The sequence below is a fragment of the Cetorhinus maximus genome, chromosome 11, assembly GCF_964194155.1.
Source record: "Cetorhinus maximus chromosome 11, sCetMax3.hap1.1, whole genome shotgun sequence".
Classification (NCBI taxonomy): domain Eukaryota; kingdom Metazoa; phylum Chordata; class Chondrichthyes; order Lamniformes; family Cetorhinidae; genus Cetorhinus; species Cetorhinus maximus.
In genome coordinates, this window is record NC_135889.1 from 25393492 (window position 1) to 25420746 (window position 27255).

Genomic DNA, 27255 nt, shown 5'->3' on the forward strand with positions numbered 1-27255 from the left:
CATGCCTGTGCTGGTTTTTTGATGGAGCAGTTGTGCTTAGCCCTGCATCCCTGCCTTTTGTCCATAACCCTGTATATTTCCCATCTTGGCTCCTTATTTCTCATTCAGCAATGAAGGCAGTTCACCAAAGTAGATGGCCCTGGCAAAAGCTTTTCACTGCAAGAACCACAATGCACGAGGGTGAAAGTGAATGTGACAGTGCACAGCAGAGGTTTTGCACACTCGGTTGCTTGATTCCAGAGCCCGTAGACACACTCCTCTGGGGCACTACTGGAAACAGGGAATCTGCTGGATGGATATTGCTCTCACGTGAAGGCGCTGAGGACTTGAGACTGGGGTCAGGGTTCATTACGGAACCCAATACCAAAGCGCTTGCAGTAAGACTGGGTTTCAACAGGCGGGTCATCATGAACCATCTTTACAAAATGATTTAAAGAAATAACAGAAAAGATACAGGAAATACATGGTATGTGGGATTATGTAGATTTTCAAAAAGCATTTGATAAAGTACCATATAGAAACTTGTGACAGATAATGGTGCATGGAATTAAAAGGAATGTAGATGGAAAGGTAGAAGGGAAAAACCAGAGAGAGTTTCATTGGCTAGAAAGATTGATGTTGTTAGCTCAGGACTTATTTATAAAGGAAATTATCAGAATTTTCAAACTGAGAGAATGTTGAAATTTGCAAATGGAAACAAGTTAGGAGGTGCAGCAAATGGTGAATGTGATGTTGATAGAGAGCAGGAGAGGAGGAGGGCAGCAGAACAAGGGCAGGAGAGAAGGGTGGACAGATAGGAGGCAGCTCTGCAGTTCAATATTGAAAAATGTGAAGCAACACATTTTGGAAGAAAGATAAGGGAAAACAATCACACATTAAATGCAAATAGTTTAAGTGGAGGATGAGCTGGACTGGGGATATGGAGTACATTTAAGGACATCCTTAAATTTGTACTTGGAAGAGTAAATTAGAGAAACAATGAGACAATGTCGAGGACTATGGTTAGCCTGCAGTTAAGAGCATCAGACACAGTGTTGGATACCCCATTTCAAAGGATATGGAAGCAATGAGGAAGAAACACTGGGTAGTAAACCAGGAGGAGGGAATAGAGTTTATTAAGGGAGGCTTGAAAAATTGGAGTCATTTTCAACTAGCCATCAACATCCACATTTTTAAAAATTCATTTACAGGATGTGGGCGTCACTGGCTAGGCCAGCACTTATTGCCAATCCCTAATTGCCTTTGAGAAGGTGGTGGTGAGCTGCCTTCTTGAACCACTGCAGTACATGTGGTGTAAGTACACCCACACTGCTGTTAAGGAGGGAGTTCCAGGATTTTGACCCAGCAACAGTGAAGGAATGGCAATATATTTCCAAGTCAGGATGATGTGTGATTTTGAGGGGAACTTCCAGGTAGTGGTGTTCCCATGTGTTTGTTGCCCTTGTCCTTCTAGATGGGAGACATCTTGGGTTTGGAAGGTGCTGTCTAAGGAGCCTTGGTGAGTTCCTGCAGTGCATTTTGTAGATGGTACACACTGCTGCTACTGTTCGTCATTGGTAGAGGGAGTGAATGTTTGTGGAAGGGGTGCCAATTAAGCAGGCTACTTTGTCTGGATGGTGTCGAGCTTCTTGAGTGTTGTTGGAGCTGTACTCATCTAGGCAAGTGGAGAGTATTCCATCACATTCCTGACTTGTGCCTTGTGGACAGGCTTTGGGGAGTGAGAAGGTGAGATACTCGCCTCAGTTCCAGGACATCACTGCAGGAGTCCCTCAGGGTAGTGTCCTAGGCCCAACCATCTTCGGCTGCTTCATCAATAACCTCCCCTCCATCATAAGGTCAGAAGTGGGGATGTTTGCTGATGATTACACAATGTTCAGCACCATTCGCGACTCCTCAGACACTGAAGCAGTCCATGTCCAAATGCAGAAAGACCTGGACAATATCCAGGCTTGGGCTGACAAGTGGCAAGTTATGTTCATGCCACACAAGTGTCAGGCAATGACCATCTCAAACAAGAGAGAATCTAACCATCGCCCCTTGACCGGATCCTTACAGGATTCCTAGCCTCTGACCTGCTCTTTTAGCCACAGTATTTATATAGAAACATAGAAAATAGGAGGAGTAGGCCATTCGGCCCTTCGAGTCTGCTCCGCCATTCATTATGATAACGGCTGATCATCCAACTCAATATTTGTGGGGAGCTTGAGTGATTGTTCCTCGAAAAGGACAAAAGCCATTGATAGCTGAACTTCACGGTGCACATCCTGGAATTTCCAAAATGAAGCCGTGTGTGGTGGCCTGGAATGGATGGAGAAGTGGAAAACTTAGTAAGAAGTTGTATGCAGTGTCAGCAAGTAAAAAAATTAACTTCAACAGCTCCGTTACACCCCTGCGAGTGGTCAGGAAGGCCAAGGGTGCGAGTACACATCGACTATGTGGGACCTTTTATGAGAACAATTTTTCTACTTATCATCAACGCTCTTTCAGAATGGATGGACATACAGAAAGTGAGGTCACTGACATCTTCCGCTACAATAGACAAGCTACGACAAAGTTTCGCAATCAATGGACTACCTGAAGTGCTCACATCAGACAATGGAACACCATTCATGAGTGCTGAATTTAACTGACTTATAAGCCTCAACCGTATTATTCATGTCAAAACAACACCATAGCACCCTTCTTCAAATGGACTGGCTGAGAGAGGCGTTCAAACATTCAAATCTGGTATGAAGAAATTGTCTGGAGATTCTATAGCGACTAAATTAGCACGTTTTCTTTTCCATTATAGAACCACCCCTCATTCAGGTGTCATACCTGCAGAATTGTTGATGAAGTGCCGTCTCCGATTGAGATTGAACCTAATTATGCCAAACTTTGGGGGAAGGTGGAAAGAAGGCAGGAGAGTCAGAAAATTGGACATGACTGTCACAGTCATGACAGGACGTTTAATGTAGGAGAGAAAGTATTTGTAAAACATTTTAGAGAAGGACCAACGTGGTTGTTTGGTGAAATAAGTGCAGTAACCACATGAAGTGGAAGATTGAGTCATAAGGATCATATAAGAAAAGGAGAAACAAAATACTCGGGGAAGAATTTTCGGGTCAGTGAGCAGGGGCAGGGCCCGCTCACCGACATGTAAAATGACATGCGGTGACGTCAGGCAGGTGTCCTGACTTCACCACCCATCATTTAGTATTCATTTAGGTCGGCGCGTTAAGGCCTGTTAAAAATTAATTGACTAATAAAATGAGCTGCCCGTCCAACCTTAAGGTTGACAGGCAGGTGAAGAGCCCAGGCGGCCTTCACATTTTTCATGGAACCTCATCCATGAGCGGGATGAGGTTTCATGAAGAGTTTAAAAATTCAATAAAAATGTTTCAAAAAATTAATTGACATGTCCCAGCTCATGTGACACTGGGACATGTTTTAAAAGTATTTAATTTCTTTATTTAGATGTTTAAAACTTAAACTAATCTCCCTGAAGCGCGCATCATGCTGGGCAGGCCTTAAATGGCCCACCCACATAAAATGGCAGCGCAGCCCCAATTGGGGGCACTGATTGGATCCACACCCACCCCTGCACAACCCCTCTGACTGGGGGGAAATTTCTGCCCCCAGAAACGATTCCACCAGTGTTCGAGACTGAATCAACGTCTCCTGTTGAAAGAACTCAACTGAGTACAGATGTGTCTGCGGGGCCGACTGTGTCTGAAAGAGTCAAAGAAACAGATTTACAAGTACGTACTGAAGAATCAGATGCTCAGAAGACTACACTAAAGGAGGTTCTGAATAAAACTCCAGAAGCTGTAGGGCTGAAAAGTTTTCCATGCATAAGTAAACCCACAGAAAGACTGACTTTGTAAATTATTGATCTGTGTAAATAACTTGATATTTTGAGAAAAATCGTAACATGTATTTCTGAATAAAGGGGAAGGGATGTAGTAATCTGATGTGTAATATACCTTTAAGACAGGTGTTGTAATGTAAGATCAAATGGACTTAATACCCAATAGCAGAGTAACATGGGCTACCTCTGTAGAGAATCTTGAGTTAGAGTCTGAAGAGTAAAGACAGAGTTTTGAGTTGTAAACACACAAGTGTGGCTGCTGAGTTCCTTTTGTAAATAAACAGAATGTGTTTCTTCTGAGATAAAAGCAAAATACTGCAGAGGCTGGAAATCTGAAACAAAAACAGAAAATTCTGGAAAAGCTCAGCAGGTCTGTTAGCATCTGTGGAGAGAGAAACAGAGTTGACGTTTCAAGTCTGTATGACTCTTCAGAGCAAGTCATACAGACTCGAAACGTCAACTCTATTTCTCTCTCCACAGATGCTGTTAGACCTGCTGAGTATTTCCAACATTTTCTGTGTTTGTGTTTCTTCTAAGAACGGTCTACAGATACTCTCTGTCTTGGTACCAACTCAGTCACCCCGAAACAAGTGTGCAACCCAGATTCAACAAACCAAAGGCACTGGATCCAACAAACAGCTCTCCCAATTTTGGCACAAGCCCCCAGATGTTGGTAAGGAGGACTTTGCAGAGTCGACAGATCTGGGTTTGCCATTGTTGTTTCCAGTTCCTGGGTTGATGCCAGGTGGTCCGTCCAGATTCATTCCTTTCTATTGACTTTTTAGCGGTTTGATACAACTGAATGGCTTGCTAGGCCATTTCAGAGGGCATCTAAGAATCAACCTCATTACCATGGATCTGGAGTCACATCTAGGTCAGACCAGGTGAGGAGGGCAGATTTCCTTCCCTAAAGGACATTAATGAACCAGATGGGTTTTTACAATAACTGACAATGGTTTCGTGGTCATCATTAGATTTTTAATTTCAGATTTTTACTGAATTCAAATTCTCTGGGTCTCTGGATTACCAGTCCAGTGACAATACAACTACGCCACTGCCTCTCTCATGAATGAGTTCCCATGAACGAATAAAATAATTTTGACAGGGTGTGATACTAAAGGGTATGAGGAGTGAGGAAGAGTGAGTTTTGATTTGAAGTGATGAGAGTGAAGGGCGAGTTGGGTTAGATTGGTAGGAATATTAAAAGGGATGGTGTGTGAGCATGAGAGTAGGATTAGACTAGATAGGAGATCAAAAGCCTACAGGGAGAGATTTCTGTACTGTAAGGGCAGAATTTTCTTAGCACTGTGGAATTGGAGTTTGCTGTGGAACTGGGAAATGAACAGGGAGCCGTGTTTGGACATTTCCTTATGCATTCTTGCTGCCAAAGAGGTTACCAAGGTGTGTGGGTAGTGGGTGGGGGTTGGTGATTGCTGGGATACAGATCGGCTGCCCACTCCACAGAGGAGGACAACCAATATAAATTTGTAAGGCCCCAGTTATTGACAATTTTCTGGCTTCGCCAGCATTTTGCTGCGTGGGATGGCTGCTAGCATAGTGAGGGCATCTCTCTGTGGGAGGCTGGAGGAGTATCATTGGAGCCAGAGGCTCCATGGTCCACTGATGGAGACTGCCTCCATAATCCTAACAATGCACTTGAAGGGCTTTCTCCTCCATTTTGCAGGGTCTTCTGCCTCTTCTCCTCTCTCTGCAATATTAATTTCATTTTACCACTCAGAGTGCCTTCATGTTGAGGCATCCGCACAGATGCTGACCTACCTCAGTAGCACCAAGGCTCAGAGATGCTGCCCTCTGATTGGGTCAGCAGCATCATGAGCCCACCATCATCCATAATAGGATGATGAGCACAGAGACAGCCTATTAGGAGGCTACCTCCGGGAATATAGTAATGCCAATCTCACTGCTTATATGCTGGGGCTTGGAACCCCCATTTGGTCTTGATGTCAAGGTCCTGAAGTCCAAGGAAAAATTCTGACCCAAGCTTCTCTTTCAGCTCTGCTAAAAGACTAATTTCTGTTGCTGAGGAAATGAGGTATCAGTAATAGTAACGTGTTGTATTTGCATCAAGACCCATTGCACTCCCAAAGAGCATTAACAAATGAGGTTTTGAACCTTAGTCTCTGCTGCAGTTCCAGTTCAGAAGAAGCCAAGGAGAAATTACTCAGTTTCTCATTCTTTTTCAATCCTTGCTAAGGCACTATTGGTTTTGCACCTTGAGGCAAGAAACCTGGGAAAAAGAAGGAATCTCATCCATAATAAAATACAAACACTGCACACAAACTTGCCAAGACTCACCTTCCACTGTTTATCATCAGTAAAGATGTTGCTTTTGGCAATGTCCACCCTATTCCAGGCCACAGCCAGTTTCAGTTGATGGTCCAGGTTCTCCTGTCCTTGTTGCCCACGCAAACTAGAAGCTGGGTCGTAATAGAAAAGGAAAACATTTCTATTAAATGCTTATGACTGATACAGTACAAGTTGACCATCTTCCTCAAATAAAGCACAGGATCAATCTTGGGCAGATGTGTCAGATTTTAAGAACCAGTAAAGAATGAATAAAAAAAAGAGGGAGAAAATAGAGCATGAGAGAAAGCTAGTTGGTTAAAAAAAATGAGAAAGTAAGAGTTTCTACAAGTATTTAAATAGGAAAGGAGTAACTAAAGCTAGTGTAGGTCCTCTGGAGGGTGAGTCTGGGGAAGCAATAATGGAGAATGGAAAACAAGTGTCAGGGACTAAGATCTCACACTGGATATTTTTATAATACACACACATATATATAGCCTCGTGGCTAATTTTTAAACTTTTAAAAATTGGACAAAGACCTTTTAAAATGGCTGAAGCTATGTCTGTCTGTGACCTTCGAACAAAAGGAGCTACCATGACAGTATCGCAAAAATTTGTATCTCATTATCTCTGAAGAGACACGAATGATCCCCTGTGGGCTGCAGTGACCAAATTCAAAGAGAACTATACAAAAGCCATCTGCATTTCATAAGCCAAGCTGGCCAATCAGAGCCTATACGTTTGCTAGGAAAAAAAGACCCTGCAACGTTCAAGTCTTAATGGTTGGAACATCTAACAATCTCAGGGACCAAGGAAAAAGGGATAAACGCCCTTTGTCAAAGCTAGAGTGGAGAGGTGGGAGTCATGTGACATGGACCTAGCTTGTCGAAGCAGCAATATTGCCTTGTGCAACTGCAAAGCTCAGTCTGCCATTTTACCATTTACAAGCAGCAACACAGAAAAGGGGCTCTGCCCAGATTGAATACCTTACCCCATCTACACTATTACGAGTGAAGCTTCTGTACCATCAGCCACAAGACTGATTCATCACTGCGTGCCTGTCTCAATGTGTGAAGTCAACTCTATGGAAAAGTGAATCATACAGCATTGGTTTTCAACCTGCAGACCTCAATGAACAAATACCTCACTGGACTTTGATTCTAGACTCTGGACCCAAATGTCACACTAATTCTTTTCTCTTGTGGTCTTTGCCCTGTAAACCTTTCTTTTCTCTATCCCTCTTTGACAGTATGAGGGCACAGGAGGCAATGTTGCAATACTCTTCCTGCATTTGAGTGTGTTCAAATAAAGTAACCCTTTGAGTTCATCTCTTCTCAAGTTTGCTGTGGGATTATTAATAGCAATTGGATCACACTAAATCTGAGGGGTTGGAAAATACACCACCGCTTATAAAAGGGGGGAGCAAATCAAAACACGTTTCTGTTTACAGATGGGTGTTGAGAGGAGAAATCAGGGCTGTTTAAATTAGCCTGCCTCCTATCCATTACACAAGGAAATGGTGGAGGCGTTGAACAGGTATTTTGTGTCTGCCTTCACTGTAGAAGTCTTAGAAAACTTCCCAAAGATACTTGAAAATCAAGAGGTTAACAGGAGGAAGGAACTTAAAATAATTATCATCACCAGGGAAAATATGCTGGGAAAACTATTAGACCTAAAGGCTGACAAGTTCCCAGGACCAGACAGCCTGCATCCTAGAGTCTTAAAAGAAGTAGTTATAGAGATAGTAGAGTAATTGGTTATAATCTTCCAAAATTCCTTAGATTCTGGAAGGGTCCCAGCGGATTGGAAAATAGCAAATGTAGCTGCTCTATTCAAGAAAGGAAGGAGACAGAAAGCAGGAAACTACAGGACAGATAGCCTAACATCTGTCATGGGGAAATTGCTAGAATCTATCATCAAAGAAGTTACAGCAGGATTTTTAGAAAATCATAATGGGATCAAGTTCTGTGAAAAGGAAGTCTAATTTATTAGAGTTCTTTGAGAAAGAAGCAAGCAAGGTGGATAAAGGGGAACCTATAGATGTGGTGTACTTGGATTTCCAAAATGCATTTGATAAAGTGCCACTTAAAAGGTTACTGCACAAGATAACAGCACATGGGATGTAGAGGGTAACATATTAGCATGGATTTCAACCTGCAGATTGATTAGCTAACAGAAGAGTAGGGATAAATGAGCCATTTTCAGGTTGACAAGCTGTAACCTGTGGAATACCACAGGGATCAGTGCTTGGGCCTTAACTATTTACAATCTATACCAATGACTTAGATGAAGGGACCAAATCTGTGATAGCTAAATTTGCTGATGCCACCAAGATAGGTAGGAAAGTAAGTTGCCTAGAGAAGGTAAAGAGTCTACAAAGGGGTACAGATAGGTAAGTGAGTGGTCAAAAATTTGGCAGATGGAGTCTAATTTGGGAAAATGTGAACTTGTACACTTTGACAGGAAGAATAGAAAAGCAGATTATTTAAATGGGAAGAGATTTCAGAACTCAGTGGTACAGGAGGGTCTGGGTGTCCTGATACCTGAATCATGAATCACAAAAAGTTAGTATGCAGATACAGCAAGTGATTAAGAAGGCAAATGAAATGTTGGTGTTTATTACAAGGAAAATTAAATATAAATATAAGAAAGTTTTACTGCACCTGCACAGGACCTTGGTGAGCCTGGGGTACTGTATACAGCTTTGTTTTATTTGGAAAAGGGTATAAGAGACACAGGATAAAAGAGCGCTAGGAAAGCGGCGGAGACACAGGATAAAAGAGCGCGAGGAAAGCGGCGGAGACACAGGATAAAAGAGCGCGAGGAGAGCGGCAGAGGCACAGGATAAAAGAGTGCGAGGAAAGCGGCGGAGACACAAGATAAAAGAGCGCGAGGAGAGCAGCGGAGACACAGGATAAAAGAGCGTTAGGAGAGCGGATGAGACACAAGATAAAAGAGCGTGAGGAGAGTGGCGGAAACACAGGATAAAAGAGCGCGAGGAGTGCGGAGACACAGGATAAAAGAGCGTGAGGAGAGCGGAGACACAGGATAAAAGAGCGCGAGGAGAGTGGCGGAGACACAGGATAAAAGAGCGCGAGGAGAGCAGAGACACAGGATAAAAGAGCGCGAGGAGAGCGGCGGAGACACAGGATAAAAGAGCGCGAGGAGAGCGGAGACACAGGGTAAAAGAGTGCGAGGAGAGTGGAGACACAGGGTAAAAGAGCGCGAGGAGAGCGGCGGAGACACAGGATAAAAGAGCGCGAGGAGAGTTCCAGGGAGCAGAGTCAGAGGCCAGAGTTCCAGAGAGGTGAGTATAAAAACCTTACCTCGGGGATTTGTGGACCTCGGGTCTTAAAAAAAAATTAAAAGTGGCGTCACGGTAAATCTGTAACCTGATTCGCTGGTAGAGAATCTACACTGAATTTGAAACTAAAACATTGTTAAACTAATTAAACCAAATAAATTAATCACTTAATTAATAAGTAGAGGGTATCTAGACTGGAATCAGGGGATTACTGTTCTTAGAATTTAGCATTTATAGTAGAAATCTAGCCCTAGGGAACGTATAGATAATAAGGAGTCAATAAGCAGTTATTAGATTTAAATTAATTTATTAAATAGTTCTAGAAATGGCAGTTGCTGGGGTGAAGTGCTTCACCTGTGGGATGTGGGAAATCTGTGACGCTTCAAGTGTCCCGGACAACTACATCTGCAGGAAGTGTATCCAATTGCAGCTCCTCACAGACCGCATGGATCGGTTGGAGCAGCAGTTGGATGCACTTAGGAGCATTCAGGTGGCGGAAAGCGTCATAGACAGGAGTTTTACAGACGTGGTCACACCCAAGGTACAGACAGATAGATGGGTGACCGCTAGAAGGGGCAGGCAGTCAGTGCAGAAATCCCCTGTGGCTGTCCCCCTCTCTAACAGGTATACCGTTTCGGATACTGTTGGGGGCGATGGCCTGTCAGGGGAAAACAACAGGAGTAGCCAGAGCAGTGGCACCACGGCTGTCTCTGTTGTTCAGCAGGTGGGGTCAAAGCACAGAAGAGCAATTGTCATAGGGGACTCTATAGTCAGGGACTCAGATAGGCGCTTCTGTGGTCGTGAAAGAGACACCGGGATGGTATGTTGCCTCCCTGGTGCCAGGGTCCAGGATGTCTCTGATTGGGTACGGGACATTCTGAAGGGGGAGGGAGAACAGCCAGAGGTCGTGGTACACATTGGTACTAACGACATAGGCAGGAAGAGTGACGAGGTCCTGCAGCGGGAGTTCAGGGAGTTAGGCAGAAAGTTAAAAAACAGGACCTCTAGGGTTGTAATCTCAGGATTACTCCTTGTGCCACGTGCCAGTGAGGCTAGAAATAGGAAGATAGTGCAGCTGAACACGTGGCTGAACAGATGGTGTAGGAGGGAGGGTTTCCAATATCTGGATCAGTGGGATCTCTTCTGGGGCAGGTGGGACCTGTACAAGAAGGACGGGTTGCATCTAAACTGGAGGGGCACCGATATCCTGGCTGCGAGGTTTGCTAGTGTCACTCGGGAGGGTTTAAACTAGTATGGCAGGGGAGTGAGAACCAGAGCAATAGGTCAGCAGGTGAAATAAATGACTGGGAACCAGTGAATATGGCCAGTAGGACTAAGAGACTAAGGGGACTAAGGCAGGGAGAAATTACTGAACACATTGGGACTGGGGGTCTTGAAATGCATTTGTTTCAATGCGAGAAGTATAACAGGCAAGGCAGATGAGCTTAGAGCTTGGATTAGTACTTGGGACTATGATGTTATTGCTATTACAGAGACTTGGTTGAAGGATGGACAGGATTGGCAGATAAACGTTCCAGGATTTAGATGTTTCAGGCAGGATAGAGAGGGATGTAGAAGAGGTGGGGGAGTTGCCCTGCTGGTTAAGTGGAATATCACAGCTGTACGACAGGAGGACACCTCGGTGGGCTCATGCAGCGAGGCAATATGGGTAGAGCTCCAGAATAGGAAGGGTGCAGTCACAATGTTGGGGGTTTACTATAGGCCTCCCAATTGCCGGCGGGAGATTGAGGAACAGTTATGTAGGCAGATTTTGGAAAGATGTAAAAGCAATAGGGTTGTTGTGGTGGGTGATTTTAACTTTCCCTATATTGACTGGGAATCACTTAGTGCTAGGGGTTTGGATGGTGCAGAATTTGTAAGGTGCATCCAGGAGGGCTTCCTGAGACAATATGTAGATAGTCCAACGAGGGAAGGGGCAATACTGGACCTGGTATTAGGGAATGAACCCGGCCAGGTGTCAAAGTTTCAGTAGGGAAGCATTTCGGTATAAGTGACCACAATTCAGTAAGTTTCAAGGTACTGGTGGATAAGGATAACAGGAGTCCTCGGGTTAAGGTGCTTAATTGGGGGAAGGCTAATTATAACAATATTAGGCAGGAACTGAGGAATCTAGACTGGAGGCGGATGTTTGAGGGCAAATCAACAACTGACATGTGGGGGGCTTTCAAACGTCAGTTGATAAGAATTCAGGACCGGCATGTTCCTGCTAGGATGAAGGATAAGAATGGCAAGTTTCAGGAACCATGGATAATGAAGGATATTGTGAGATTAGTCAAAAAGAAAAGGGAAACATTCGTAAGGGCTAGAAGGCTGGGAACAGATGAAGCTCGTGGAGAATATAAAGAAAGTAGGAAGAAACTTAAGCAAAGAGTCAGGAGGGCTAAAAGGGGTCATGAAAAGTCATTGGCAACCAGGATTAAGGAAAATCCCAAGGCCTTTTATACATATGTAAAAAGCAAGAGGGTAGCCAGGGAAAGGGTAGGCCCACTCAGGGACAGAGGTAGGAATCTGTGTGTGGAGCCAGAAGGAATGGGAGAGATACTAAATGAATACTTCTCATCAGTATTCACCAAAGAGAAGGACTTAGCGGTCGATTTGTCTAGGGAAGAGTGTGTAGATAGCCTGGATCATGTTGAGATCAAAAAAGAGGAGGTGTTAGGCGTCTTGAAGAATATTAAGGTGGATAAGTCCCCATGGCCAGATGGGATTTACCCCAGAGTACTGAGGGAGGCAAGGGAGGAGATTGCTGGGGCCTTGACAGAAATCTTTGCATCCTCACTGGCTACGAGTGAGGTCCCAGAGGACTGGAGAATGGCCAAAACAAAAACAGAATTAGCTGGAAAAACTCAGCAGGTCTGGCAGCATCGGTGGAGAAGAAAAGAGTCGACGTTTCGGGTCCACACGACCCTTCAACAGAACTGAATATAGTTAGGAGAGGGGTGAAATATAAGCTGGTTTAAGGTGGGGGGCGGGGGGAGAGAAGTTGAGGGTGGGGTGGTTGTAGGGACAAGCAAGCAGTGATAGGAGCAGATAATCAAAAGATGTCACAGACAAAAGGATCAAAGCGGTGTTGAGGGTGGTGATATTATCTAAGAAAATGTGCTAATTAAGAATGGATGCCAGGACACTCAAGGTACAGCTCTAGTAGGGGTGGGGTGGAAAGACTGACAAGGTATTAGTTGTGGATTTAAAAATAATGGAAATAGGTGGGAAAAGAAAAATCTATATAAATTATTGAAAAAAACAAAAGGGAGGGGGAAGAAACGGGGTGGGGATGGGGGGAGGGAGTTTAAGATCGAAAGTTGTTGAATTCAATATTCAGCCCGGAAGGCTGTAAAGTGCCTAGTCGGAAGATGAGGTGCTGTTCCTCCAGTTTGCGTTGGGCTTCACTGGAACAATGCAGCAAGCCAAGGACAGACATGTGGGCAAGAGAGCAGGGTGGAGTGTTAAAATGGCAAGCGACAGGGAGGTTTGGGTCTTTCTTGTGGACAGACCGCAGGTGGTCTGCAAAGCAGTCGCCCAGTTTGCGTTTGGTCTCTCCAATGTAGAGGAGACCGCATTGGGAGCAACGAATGCAGTAGACTAAGTTAGGGGAAATGCAAGTGAAATGCTGCTTCACTTGAAAGGAGTGTTTGGGCCCTTGGACGGTGAGGAGAGAGGAAGTGAAGGGGCAGGTGTTGCATCTTCTGCGTGGGCATGGGGAGGTGCCATAGGTGGGGGTTGAGGAGTAGGGGGTGATGGAGGAGTGGACCAGGGTGTCCCGGAGGGAACGATCCCTACGGAATGCCGTCAGGGGGGGTGAAGGGAAGATGTGTTTGGTGGTGGCATCATGCTGGAGTTGGCGGAAATGGCGGAGGATGATCCTTTGAATGCGGAGGCTGGTGGGGTGATAAGTGAGGACAAGGGGGACCCTATCATGTTTCTGGGAAGGAGGAGAAGGCGTGAGGGCAGATGCGCGGGATATGGGCCGGACACGGTTGAGGGCCCTGTCAACGACCGTGGGTGGAAAACCTCAGTTAAGGAAGAAGGAGGACATGTCAGAGGAACTGTTTTGGAAGGTAGCGTCATCAGAACAGATGCGACAGAGGCGAAGGAACTGAGAGAATGGGATGGAGTCCTTACAGGAAGCGGGGTGTGAGGAGTTGTAGTCAAGGTAGCTGTGGGAGTCGGTAGGCTTGTAATGGATATTGGTGGACAGTCTATCATCAGAAATTGAGACAGAGAGGTCAAGGAAGGGAAGAGAAGTGTCAGAGATGGACTATGTGAAAATGATGGAGGGGTGGAGATTGGAAGCAAAATTAATAAATTTTTCCAGGTCCCGACGAGAGCATGAAGCAGCACCGAAGTAATCATCGATGTACCGGAGAAAGAGTTGTGGGTGGGGGCCGGAGTAGGACTGGAACAAGGAATGTTCCACATACCTCATAAAGAGACAGGCATAGCTGGGGCCCATGCGGGTACCCATAGCCACACCTTTTATTTGGAGGAAGTGAGAGGAGTTAAAGGAGAAATTGTTCAGTGTGAGAACAAGTTCAGCCAGACGGAGGAGAGTAGTGGTGGATGGGGATTGTTCGGGCCTCTGTTCAAGGAAGAAGCTAAGGGCCCTCAGACCATCCTGGTGGGGGATGGAGGTGTAGAGGGATTGGACATCCATGGTGAAGAGGAAGCGTTTGGGGCCAGGGAACTGGAAATTGTTGATGTGACGTAAGGTGTCAGAGGAATCACGGATGTAGGTGGGAAGGGACTGGACCAGGGGAGAGAGAAGAGAGTCAAGATAACGAGAAATGAGTTCCGTGGGGCAGGAACAAGCTGACACGATCGGTCTGCCGGGACAGTCCTGTTTGTGGATTTTGGGTAGGAGGTAGAAGCGGGCCGTCCGAGGTTGGGCGACTATCAGGTTGGAAGCTGTGGGAGGAAGGTGTCCAGAGGAGATGAGGTCAGTGACAGTCCTGGAAACAATGGCTTGATGTTCCGTGGTGGGGTCATGGTCCAGGGAGAGGTAGGAGGAAGTGTCTGCGAGTTGGCGCTCAGCCTCCGCGAGGTAGAGGTCAGTGCGCCAGACAACAACAGCACCACCCTTGTCAGCGGGTTTGATGACAATGTTGGGGTTGGACCTGAGAGAACGGAGTGCAGTAAGTTCAGAGAGAGACAGATTAGAATGGGTGAGAGGAGCAGAGAAATTGAGACGGCTAATGTCATGCCGACAGTTCGTGTCCGGCCCATCTCCCGCGCATCTGCCCTCACGCCTTCTCCTCCCTCCCAGAAACATGATAGGGTCCCCCTTGTCCTCACTTATCACCCCACCAGCCTCCGCATTCAAAGGATCATCCTCCGCCATTTCCGCCAACTCCAGCATGATGTCACCACCAAACACATCTTCCCTTCACCCCCCCCCGGCGGCATTCTGTCGGGATCGTTCCCTCCGGGACACCCTGGTCCACTCCTCCATCACTCCCTACTCCTCAACCCCCACCTATGGCACCTCCCCATGCCCACGCAGAAGATGCAACACCTACCCCTTCACTTCCTCTCTCCTCACCGTCCAAGGGCCCAAACACTCCTTTCAAGTGAAGCAGCATTTCACTTGCATTTCCCCTAACTTAGTCTACTGCATTCGTTGCTCCCAATGCGGTCTCCTCTACATTGGAGAGACCAAACGTAAACTGGGCGACCGCTTTGCAGAACACCTGCGGTCTGTCCACAAGAAAGACCCAAACCTCCCTGTCGCTTGCCATTTTAACACTCCACCCTGCTCTCTTGCCCACATGTCTGTCCTTGGCTTGCTGCATTGTTCCAGTGAAGCCCAACGCAAACTGGAGGAACAGCACCTCATCTTCCGACTAGGCACTTTACAGCCTTCTGGGCTGAATATTGAATTCAACAACTTTCGATCTTAAACTCCCTCCCCCCATCCCCACCCCGTTTCTTCCCCCTCCCTTTTGTTTTTTTCAATAATTTATATAGATTTTTCTTTTCCCACCTATTTCCATTATTTTTAAATCTACAACTAATACCTTGTCAGTCTTTCCACCCCACCCCCACTAGAGCTGTACCTTGAGTATCCTGCCTTCCATTCTTAATTAGCACATTTTCTTAGATAATATCACCACCTTCAACACCTCTTTGATCCTTTTGTCTGTGACATCTTTTGATTATCTGCTCCTATCACTGCTTGCTTGTCCCTACAACCACCCCACCCTCAACTTCTCTCCCCCCGCCCCCCACCTTAAACCAGCTTATATTTCACCCCTCTCCTAACTATACTCAGTTCTGTTGAAGGGTCATGTGGACTCGAAACGTCGACTCTTCTCTTCTCCACTGATGCTGCCAGACCTGCTGAGTTTTTCCAGGTAATTCTGTTTTTGTTTTGGATTTCCAGCATCCGCAGTAGTTTTTTGTTTTTATCTCTATGGAGAATGGCCAATGTTGTTCCATTGTTTAAGAAGGGTAGCAGGGATAATCCAGGAAATTACAGGCCGGTGAGCCTTACGTCAGTGGTAGGGAAATTATTGGAGAAGATTCTTCATGACAGGATTTACTACCATTTGGTAGCAAATGGGCGTATTAGTGAGAGGCAGCATGGTTTTGTGAAGAGGAGGTCGTGTCTCACTAACTTGATGCAGTTTTTCGAGGAAGTGACAAAGATGATCGACGATGGAAGGGCAGTGGATGTTTAATACATGGATTTCAGTAAGGCCTTTGACAAGGTCCCTCATGGCAGACTGGTACAGAAGGTAAAGTCGCATGGGATCAGAGGTGAGCTGGCAAGATGGATACAGAATTGGCTTGGTCATAGAAGATGGTAGCAGTGGGAAGGTGCTTTTCTGAATGGAGAGCTGTGACAAGTGGAGTTCCACAGGGATCAGTGCCGGGACCTTTGCTGTTTGTGGTATACATAAATGATTGGAGGAAAATGTAACTGGGCTAATTAGTAAGTTTGCAGACGACACTAAGGTTGGAGGAGTTGCAGATAGTGAGGAGGATTGTCAAAGGATACAACGGGATATAGATCGGTTGAAGACTTGGGTGGAGAAATGGCAGATGGAGTTTAATCCAGACAAATGCGAGGTAATGCATTTTGGAAGGTCTAATACAGGCAGGAATTATACAGTAAATGGCAGAACTCTTAAGTGCATTGACGGGCAGAGGGATCTGGGTGTGCAGGTCCACAGGTCACTGAAAGTGGCAATAAGGTAGTCAGGAAGGCATATGGCATGCTTGCCTTCATTGGCAGGGGTATTGAGTATAAAAGCTGGGAAGTCATGCTGCAGCTGTATAGAACCTTGGTTAGGCCACACTTGGAATATCGCGTGCAATTCTGGTCGTCACATTACCAGAAGGATATGGAGGTGTTGGAGAGGGTGCAGAGGAGGTTTACCAGGATGCTGCCTGGTCTGGAGGTTATTAGCTATGAGGAGAGGTTGGAGAAACTCAGATTGTTCTCACTAGAGTGACGGAGATTGAGGGGCGACTTGATAGAAGTTTACAAAATTAGGAGTGGCATGGACAGAGTAGATAGTCAGAAGCTTTTTCCCAGGGTGGAAGAGTCAATTACTAGTGGACATAGATTTAAGGTGAGAGGAGAAAACTATAGAGGAGATGTACGGGGCAAGTTTTTTACGCAGAGGGTAGTGAGTGTCTGGAATTCGCTGCCGGAGGAGGCGGTGGAAGCAGGTACGATAGTGGTGTTTAAGAGGCAGCTGGACAAATACATGAATAGGTTGGGAATAAAGGGATACGGACCCTGGAAGTGCTAAATGTTTTAGTTGACGGGCAATATGATCGGCGCAGGCTTGGAGGGCCAAAGGGCCTGTTCCTGTGCTGTACTTTTCTTTGTTCTTTGTTCTAATTGCATCAGAAACAGTCCAGAGAAGGTTCACTTGACTCATTCCTGGGATTAAGCGTTTATCTTACGAAGGAGGGTTGAACAGGTTGAGCCTATATCCATTGGAGTTTAGAACCACAGAAAAGTTACAGCACAGAAGGAGGCTATTCGGCCCACCTTGTCCATGCCAGCCTGAGGACACCCAGGTGCCGTTTCTAATCCCACCTTACTGCACCCGGCCCATAGTCCTGCAGCTTACAGCACTTAAGGTGCAGATCCAGATACTTTTTAAAAGAGTTTAAAGTTTCTGCCTCTACCACCAACTTGGGCAGTGAATTCCAGACACCCACTACCCTCTGCTTAAAAAAAGTTCTTCCTCATGCCCCCCCTACACCTTCTGCCACTTATCTTGAATCTCTGTCCCCGGTTCTAGAATTCTCCATCAAGGGAAACAATTTTATTCTGTCCACTCTATCTATACCCCTCATAATTTTGTACACCTCAATCAAGTCACCTCTCAGCCTTCTTTGTTCTAAGGAAAATAACCCCAACCTATGCAATCTCTCCTCGTAGCTACACTTTTCTAACCATGGCAACATTCTTGTAAACCTCCTCTGCACTCTCTCCAGAGCTATTACCTCCTTCCTGTAATGTGGTGACCAGAACTACACACAATACTCCAGTTGTGGCCTCACCAGTTTTTAATACAATTCCAACATTATATCTTTACTTTTATATTCTATACCTCTGCCAATGAAGGAGAGCATTCCATATGCCTTCTTTACAACCTTGTCTACTTGAACTGCTACCTTCAGGGACCTGTGTACTTGTACGCCAAGATCTCTCACTTCATCTACCCCTCTTAGTATATTCCCATTTATTGTGTAATCCCTGTAACTGTTTGACCTCCCTAAATGTATTACCTCACACTTCTCTATGTTAAAATCCATCTGCCACTTTACCGTCCACTCCACCAACCCATCTATATCGTTTTGGAGATTATGGCTATCCTCTACACTATCCACTACTCGGCCAATCTTTGTGTCATCTGCAAATTTCCCAATCGTGCTCCCCACATTCACATCCAAATCGTTAATATATAACACAAACAGCAAGGGTCCCAACACCGAGCCCTGTAGAACACCATTTGAGACAACTTTCCATTTGCAAGGGCATCCATCGACCATTACCCTTTGTTTCCTGATACAAAGCCAACCTTTTATCCAGTTTGCCACATTACCCTGAATCCCATGGGCTTTTACTTTCCTGACCAATATGCCAAGTGGTACCTTGTCAAATGCCTTGGTAAAATCCATGTACACAACATCCACTGCACTACCTTCATCAACCCTTCTTGTCACTTCCTCAAAGAATTCAATCAAATTTGTGAGGCAAGACCTTTCTTTAACAAATCCATGCTGACCATCCCTGACTAGTCCATGCCTTTCCACATGACAGTTAATCCTATCTCTCAGGATTGATTCTACTAATTTGCTCACCATTGATGTAAGACTAACTGGCCTATAATTGTTTGGCATTTCGTTTGATCCTTTTTAAACAATGGAACTACGTTTGCATTTCTCCAGTCCTCCGGTACCTCCCCTGTATCTAGTGAAGATTGGAAAATTATCCTCAGAGCATCTGCTATCTCCTCCCTGACTTCCTTCGGCAGCCTCGGAAACAATCCATCTGGCCCTGGTGACTTATCAACTTTCAAGGATTTCAACCCTTCGAGTACTTCCTCTCTCTTTATGACTATCCTGTCCAATATCTCGCAGTGTTCCTCCTGGACTACTATATCTACATCCTCCCTTTCCTTTATAAACATGGAGACAAAATATTCATTCAAAACCCTTCCCACAGCCTCTGCATCTACACACAAGTTTCCATCTTCATCTCTGATAGGTCCCACTTTTTCCTTAACTAACCTTTTAGCATTAATGTATTGGTAAAACATCTTTGGGTTATCTTTAACTTGACTTGCTAATCTTTTTTCATGCCCTCTCTTTGATTTCCTTATTTCCTTTTTCACTTTGTCCCTGCACTTCCTATATTCGTCTAGGCTATCTGCAGTGCTTAGTTCTTTGTGCCTATTGTATGCTTTCTTTTTCTGTTTGATCTTCCCCTTTATTCCTCGAGACAGCCAGGGAGGTCTAGATTTGGCAGTACCACTCTTATTTTTGTAGGGGACATGTCTACTTTGAAGAATGCAAGGTGATCTTATTGAAACTTTTAAGATCCTGAGGGGATTTGATGGGGTGGATATCGGGAGGATGTTTATTCTTGTAGTGGAGACTAGAACTCGGGGACACAGTTTAAGATTAAGACAGAGATGAGGAGATTTTTCTTTCTCTTAGAGGGTCATAAGTCTGTGGAATTCCCTTCCCCAGAAAGCAGTGAAGGTTGGGTTATTGAATTTATTCAAGGTGAGCTCGATTGATTTTTGATAGACAAGGGAATCAAGGGTTATGGGGGGCAGACAGGAATGTAGAGCTGAGACCTCAAGAAGGTCAGTCATGAACTCATCGAACGATAGAGCATGCTCAAAGAGCAATGGCCTTCTCCTGCTCCTAAGTCCTATGTTCAAACAAAATCCTCAATTATAAATCTGAATGTTCACTGAACATATTTTTATGAATTCAATTCATTATATCTGCGTGTGCTACATAAGTTTGCCGTCTATGGATATTGTAGCTTTTAAGGGACAGGATGTTCTAATGCTGTTATAGTGGTTCCTACCTTGTAACAAGGGTGGAGCCTTCTGTGAGTGTGTTGATAGGCTACCCAGATCAGTTCAAGGGTCAGTGAAGAACAGTTCAAAGGTCAGTCAATTTTCATCAGTCAGTTGGTTAGGAGCAGGTGAAAAAGGTGACTAGTTTCATGCAGCTAAAGCTGCTCTTAGCACTGGGAGCCATTTGGTAACTCTGTGCAGTTGGGGCTGAAACAAAGTGGCAGTAGCCATTTGCTTGTTCCGTGCTGCTCAGAAGTAGTTTTGGGAGCCCTTAATAGCTCGGTGCAACCAAGAGTTGGGTCTCAAGAAACCCTACATGACTGGGTGTGTTCAGAAGCAGGGCAAAGAGGTTCCAAGCAGCAGAGGTGTTATAGTCCAGGCAGTCAGGACTCGGGAGAGGTCCTGAGGAGCAAACCCTGGAAGGGAGCAATCGTTAAGGCAGTCTGAGTCAGAGTGGCTTTGAGGGAGTTCTGAAGTGAGATCTTTGAAAGTACAGAATTGGAATCCCTTGTGAAGAAGACAGAATTTAAAGAGATTGTATAACTCACAGTGAATACTTATGTCTGGGTGGGTTCTTGAGAAATCCATTGGCTGCATCTACCATTTACTCTGTAGTGTATTGTGTTCGACCACAGTTGTCTGTTAATTCATGTGTACCTCATGTTAATTCTGAATGTTAGAGTATAAGATATATCTTGTAAATTATTTTATCTTTCTAAATGTGTATAGTAAATCTTGGCCAGAATTTTATGGCCCTGTCATAAAATGCAGCAAGCCATTCTAAACTCCATTGACTTCGGCGAGAATGTAAAATCCCACTGATGTAAAATTCTGCCCCTTGCTTTTTTGTTTGTTCAAAAATCTTGTGGCTTTATTCCAAAAGCAGGTGTCTTTAATCTCAACCTTTAACTACTTTAAACAAAACGTTACTTGTCCCTAACCGGACCACCCCTCACATCCCGGGGTCTGGCCAATGATCATAACAATATCATAAATCTTTTAAACTCAGCTGTATTTTCAGGTAATTTCCCTTCATACCACAGTTATTTTTTCATTCTAGAATTTACAGCTTTTCAAAGGCCACCTCAAATAGGGACTACATTTTAATGAGTTTGGTGTGCACCACAAATTGCAGGACGCTTGTGCCTGGAATGAGAAACTTCCATTTGGGGACCCAGGTCAGCATTACAATGAAAATCAAGAAAGCAAGGTACTGAGCCTTGCGGGGACATCATTGGAAACAACCTTCCAGCCACAAAACAGCTGTTGACCATTACCCTTTGCCTGCTGTAAATTTAGATCTAACCTGGCCTCGGCTCCCAAGGACTCTTCCTTTTCTGACCAGTCTGCCATGTGGGACCTTGTCAAAAACCTTTTTAAAATCCATGTAGTCTGTCATACCACTTCAGTTTATATCTGAACTCAGGGCCTGGAGGTTAAGGTCCAGCATTAACACGCTGGACTATTCAATCTCCCACCATTCCTAAATTCCAGCACTGCTTACACCTAACTTCACCTACCTTTAAGCAAGGCCTGCAAAATAGCAACATCCAACTCATCGTTCCTTGACTTCTCTGCCCGAAAGACTGTCAGCAGCTCCCGCATCCTGACTATGTCCTGAATCTGAGGTACAAGGAAGAATGCAGCAGTTACTCACTTTACAGAAGATACTTTAGTACATCAGTAGCACATGTACAGATATCAGCAGCTTTGTGAGAATCCAATTGAAGGGACTGAGATATACAGTACAAATCACCAGCAAAATTCAAAGGGTAAAAGGGATGAGTCAAATGACACGAAGCTTTTTAAAAAAAAAATCTGCGCACTATCCATCGGAATCACTACAGTTTCCCATCACATTTTCCCCCATTCATCATAAGACTCAGTTTCCACTCTCAGCCACTGACCACAAACTTTATCCATCTTTCTGAGGTTCAGTCAGACTGTTCACAACTTTGGTGCTTAGCTTCCAACCTCATCTTGTCTCCATCAGCAAGACTGCCTCTTTCATTTCTATAATATTGCCCATCTCTGCCTTGCCCCAGCTCACCAATTGCTGAAAGCATCATCTATGCCTTTGTCACCTCCAAACTCAACAGGGGGAGTTTTAACCCCCAATCACAGCGAGAGAGGGGTGTGGAACAGGGGGAGTAGGATAAAATTACAAAAATCGAAAAGCTGACTCTGACCTGCCTCCAAAGAGCCCATTTCTAGTTTAATCGGGGGCGGATTTGGCTACATGAGAGCAACCCCCACTGGAGAAGTGAGTAATTGATTATAACATATAAATCAGGCAATTTGAAGGAGATTTTCATTGCAATTTGTATTTAAAGATTCTTGCACTAGTTTCTTGGCGTTTGGAAAAGTTAGTATTAAAACAGAGGTGAAAACAACTAACACTTCATTGCATTGGTTAAAAGGTAGGAGGCCTGAAATTTAAAAAGGCTGAGTGTTCAAGTTGCTTTCTCAGGATAATCATGTTGCATTCTACACGATGTAGTGCAGCATCGAGGACTAGAGATGGAGGAAGAACAAGCCACTCAGCATTCCTCATCTGACGAAAGTTCCAGTGGAGAATCTGAGGAGGAGGAAGATGAAGTTGGGCACCCATCAGATGGACACCCAATACTGGACCAGCCACTCGCATTCAAACAAAAACAGAAAATTCTGGAAAAACTCAGCAGGCCAGGAGAGAGAAACAGAGTTAATGCTTCGAGTCCATATGACCCTTCTTCAGACCTAAAGAGAAGTAGAAATGTGATGAAATTTATACTGTTTAAAGGGGGTGGAGTAGGTGAAGCTGGATAGAAGGCCAGCGATAGGTGAGGGCAAAGGAGAGATTGACAAAGATGTAATGAACCAAGACAAAGGGAGGATTAATGGTAGTGGTAAGGGCTAAAAAAATAGCATAAAGGTAAGAAAGCAGGATGGATAATAGCAGAACAAGGGTAAGCACTCTGAAAGAACAACATGGAACAAGTAACAGAAGGCCCTTTTGGGGGTGGGGAAGGATAAAAAGGGGGATAAAAAGGGGATAAAATAATGAATAAATGAAATAAAATAAAGTAAGATAAAAAAATTTAAATAAATTTATAAAAAGATGGTGAAGATAGAGGAGAGAGTTTATGGTCTGAAGTTGTTGAACTCTATGTTAAGTCCGGAAGACTCTAAAATGCCCAATCAGAAGATGGGATGCTGTTCCTCCAGTTTGCATTGGGCTTCACTAGATCATTGCAGCAGGCCAAGGACGGACATGTGGGCATGAGAGCAGGGTGGTGTGTTGAAATGGCAAGCAACAGGAAGGTCTGGGTCATGCTTGTTAAGTTCCGCAAAGCGGTCACCCAGTCTGCGTTTGGTCTCCCCAAAGTAGAGTAGACCACATTGGGAGCAGCGAATGCAGTAGACCAAATTGAAGGAGGTGCAAGTGAAGCACTGCTTCACCTGAAAGGAGCGTTTGGGCCCTTGGATAGTAAGGAGGAAAGAGGTAAAGGGGCTGGTGTTGCACCTTCTGTGGTTGCATGGGAAGGTGCCGTGGGAAGGCGATGAGGTTTTGGGGATGATGGAGGTGTGGACCAGGGTGTCCCAGAGGGAAAGGCCCCAACGGAATACTGATGGGGATGGGGTGGGGGGGGAGTTGGGTGGTGGGTAGTGAAGGGAAAATGTGTTTGGTGGTGGCATCATGCTGGAGTTGGCGGAAGTGGCAGAGGATGATCCTTTGAATGTGGAGGCTGGTGGGGTGAAAAGTGAGGACGAGGGGGTCCCTATCATGGTTCTGAGACGGAGAGGAAGGTGTGAGGGCAGAGGTGGAGGAGATGGGTCGGACGTGGTTGAGGGCCCTGTCAACCACAGTGGGCGGGAAACCTCCTTAGCTCTGAAGAAGGGTCATATGGACTCTAAACGTTAACTCTGTTTCTCTCTCCACTGATGCTGTCAGACCTGCTGATATTTTCCAGCATTTTCTATTTTTGTTTCAGATTTCCAGCGTCCGCAGTATTTTGCTTTTATCTCAGCCACTCACATTACTGCTCAGGATACCAGGGATTCTCTAATAACTCTAAGGGCAGGATTTTACCATCGGCGAGCGGGTGTGGGGCCCGCTCGCCGATGCTTAAAATGACGTGGGATGAAGTCAGGTGGAACCCCTGACGTCACCCCGCCCCATTTAAATTTTCAGGAAGGCGGGGGCGCAGCAAAATCAGCTGTGCGCCCGCCGACCTGTCAATGGCCACTTGAGGCCATTGACAGGATCAATTAAACAATTAAAGGACCTGCCCGTCCAACCTTAATGTTGGCGGGCAGGCCAGGAGCCCCGGCAGCAAATAGATAAAACATGAAACCTCATCCAGCGGCGGGATGAGGTTTCATGTAGGGTTTTAAGAATTGTAATAAAGTTGTTATGGAAATTATGAACATGTCCCAACTCATGTGACATGGTCACATGTGGGGACATGTAAGGGATTTTTCTTTTCTCTATTTTTAATATTTTTAAAAGCACTTAGCCTCAGCGAGATGAGTGCACTCTTTTGTGTGCATGCATGAAAGAGCACACTCTCGATTTTAGGGAATCCCCTTCCGTCCGCACAGGGAGCACAGAGTGCTTCCCGGCGGAAGTCATGCTGGGTGGGCCTTAATTGGCCCTCCCATTTAAAATAGCGGTGCGGCCCCGATTGCTGGTGGCGATTGGCTCCGCGCCCACCCGCAATTGGGTCAGGCCCGCCCGATGAACGGAAAATTCAGCCCTAAGATTCAGTTAGTCACTCACATTGGACCTCAGTAACTCTCTCATGCCCCTCCCTCAAACATTATTTACACAAACAATCCTGTAACCATCCACGTGCACCAATTGGCCTCAGTGAATTCCACATCTTCACATTTAGTGTGAAACAACTGATGAGCAGAGTTGGTTTGCAAAAATGGGAAATATAGGAAAGTATTGCAAAGCTAATACAAAATTATAAGAAAACATTTTCAAAAAACACTCATGCATACCAGAAAGTTGTTTGAAACTACAAAGGTTCTTTTTTCCTCTTCCTACCACTCCCATGAGGAGGGCTATTTAGCTCTAGATGGCTAGCACGTAGATCAGATTACCAACAGAACAGGGTTTGATCCCTGTTCTGGCTGAGGTAAATTCAGGGCCCTCATCTCACCCTGCCTGTGGTAAAAAATCATAGCATTTTGCTGTGGTTCGGTGAATAATCCCCAAGGACTTGCTTTAGGGCAGAGAACTAAAGAAGAAGACGGCCACTCCTACATGATGTAGCCTCTTTGGCTTTGGCAGAGCTAGAGACAGGCTGCTCAAATCCTTGTTCTGACTTTTGAAGTACAGTTGGCCATTGACCTCTGGCTGTTGGAGCCCATGAGGGCCCTGCAAATAACTGCTCCGCATGCACCTGGGTCAGCAGGGGCAAAGTCAGCATGTTGGGCACTGTTTGAGACAAGGTGGGGGGAAATGGGTGAGAAGTGAGAGAGCATTGAATGGAGTTTCCACTTCCATGTGTCTTTCTGCTATTATCCCTTTCTTGGGCCAACACATTTCACTTATATCTCTGTGTGAAAGCAGCTTGGAGAAGATCCATGATGTGCTATAAGACCATGTTTAAGGTGTTTGTCATGCTGTTTAACATTGTTATTGTCAAGGCCTTCAGGGTGCATCCTGATTCAACCTACAGGGTTCAGCATCTGAGTCCAGCTGAGCAGACTCTCCGCAGCAGCTTTTGCCACCATTCTCTGTTTGTGCTCATCTCATCAAGTAAGATCCTACCTATCTATCTAACAGGATCCACCAAAGCACTCGTATCTGTGCTGGAGCATGATTGTTATATGTTCTGTGATGGTGTACCCTCAACAGGAATGAGCTGCTTGGAGGAATCCTTGTCAGCTGCTCTTCTTCGCATGATAAAACTGCACGAGAGAAATGGGAATGTACAAACATTGAAATGTACATGATTGATCATTTTTCATTTGGTGCTGAATTTAATCAAGATGATTTAGTCTTGTATGATATGTGAGGCTGAGGAGATTAATTCTGTCAGCCTGAAGCAATGAACTACCAGTCTTGGCATATCAAATACACAGGGAGGCTGATATGCCGCTACCCTCCAAAACATCCTGTTCCGCATTGGTGAGCTCCGGAATTTTGGGGGGCTACCTATGGTCGTTAATCTCTTCCTTGTATTCTGTTCTCTCTTCTCCAGCAAGAGGGCATGAAAGACCTGTGAGTGGCTAAGGCATATATCTATTCAGTGAGGGTGATACTCAGGCAGTTTAATCACGAATGACAGCATTTTTGAGGAACATGTTGACTATGCTATTCGAAAGAATGTGTTAAGTCAGGGGATTGAGGTGGAATCACATTACATAAGGATTGGGGTGTATATCAGTGGTAGCTGGGCAAATGTAAGCATTAAAAGTTCATAGCATGTGAATGCTAGTTCTTGAAATCTAAGTGGCTGTGACCAGTGATGTAGCTGAAGTATGAAGACTGAGTGAGGGGGGTTCAGAGTGAGTGTAGGTGAATTTTAAAATATGCTCACCTTTTTTGACCTTATTAGGTCATTAAACACTTCCTGAACTGGAGCCATATACAGAGCATATATGCTTGCTGCTGACCTCCTTAGCCATCCGCGTCCTTACCTACTTGGTGACAGTGGCAGCTTCTTCTTGCCGCTTCTGGAGAATTGGAGCTCTTTCCTGCTCCTCATTTCTCCTAGCAGTAATTTGTGAGGCCTTATGAAAATGGAGTGCAGCCTTTGACTGTCCTAATGAGTTATGTTGCATAGTGGTTATGCTACATTTGAAGAACACAAGAACATAGGAAACAGGGGCCGAAGTTGGCCATGCAGCCCTTTGAGCCTGCTCTGCCATTCAAGAAGTCAAGAAGGTCATGCCTGATCTTTGACCTCAATTCCACTTTCAGTCTGATCTTCATATCCCTTGATCCCTTGGGAGTCCAAGATAAAGATAATTGACAAGGTGCCCTATCTTAAGAGTTCAAATTCCACCATGGTAAACTTGGAATTTAAATTCAGCTAAATGAAGAAATCTGGAATTTAAAAAAAATCTAATGTCAGTAATGGTGACCATGAAATTACCTTTCTCTCTCTTCATATAGCATCTTCATTGTCCAGGGGTTGCTCATTATGGCTTGTGCCATGATATCATTATGGTGTAAGCAAGGAAGTCCAAAATATACCCTCAGCCAGTATGGGCATTTAACC

At 45.0% G+C, this 27255-nt stretch overlaps 1 protein-coding gene across 3 annotated transcripts in view; it reads right to left on the bottom strand.

Moving 5' to 3' along the window:
- trpm2 (transient receptor potential cation channel, subfamily M, member 2) overlaps positions 1 to 27255 on the bottom strand; it is a 327556-nt gene that overhangs the window by 185402 nt on the left and 114899 nt on the right. For all 3 annotated transcript variants that reach the window (XM_078551683.1, XM_078551681.1, XM_078551682.1), the window contains exons 10-11: positions 21556 to 21658; positions 6167 to 6288 (exon numbers count right to left, since the gene is read on the bottom strand). In XM_078551683.1, the coding sequence (XP_078407809.1) occupies positions 6167 to 6288; positions 21556 to 21658 (225 nt within the window). The remainder of the gene's footprint in view (positions 1 to 6166; positions 6289 to 21555; positions 21659 to 27255) is intronic.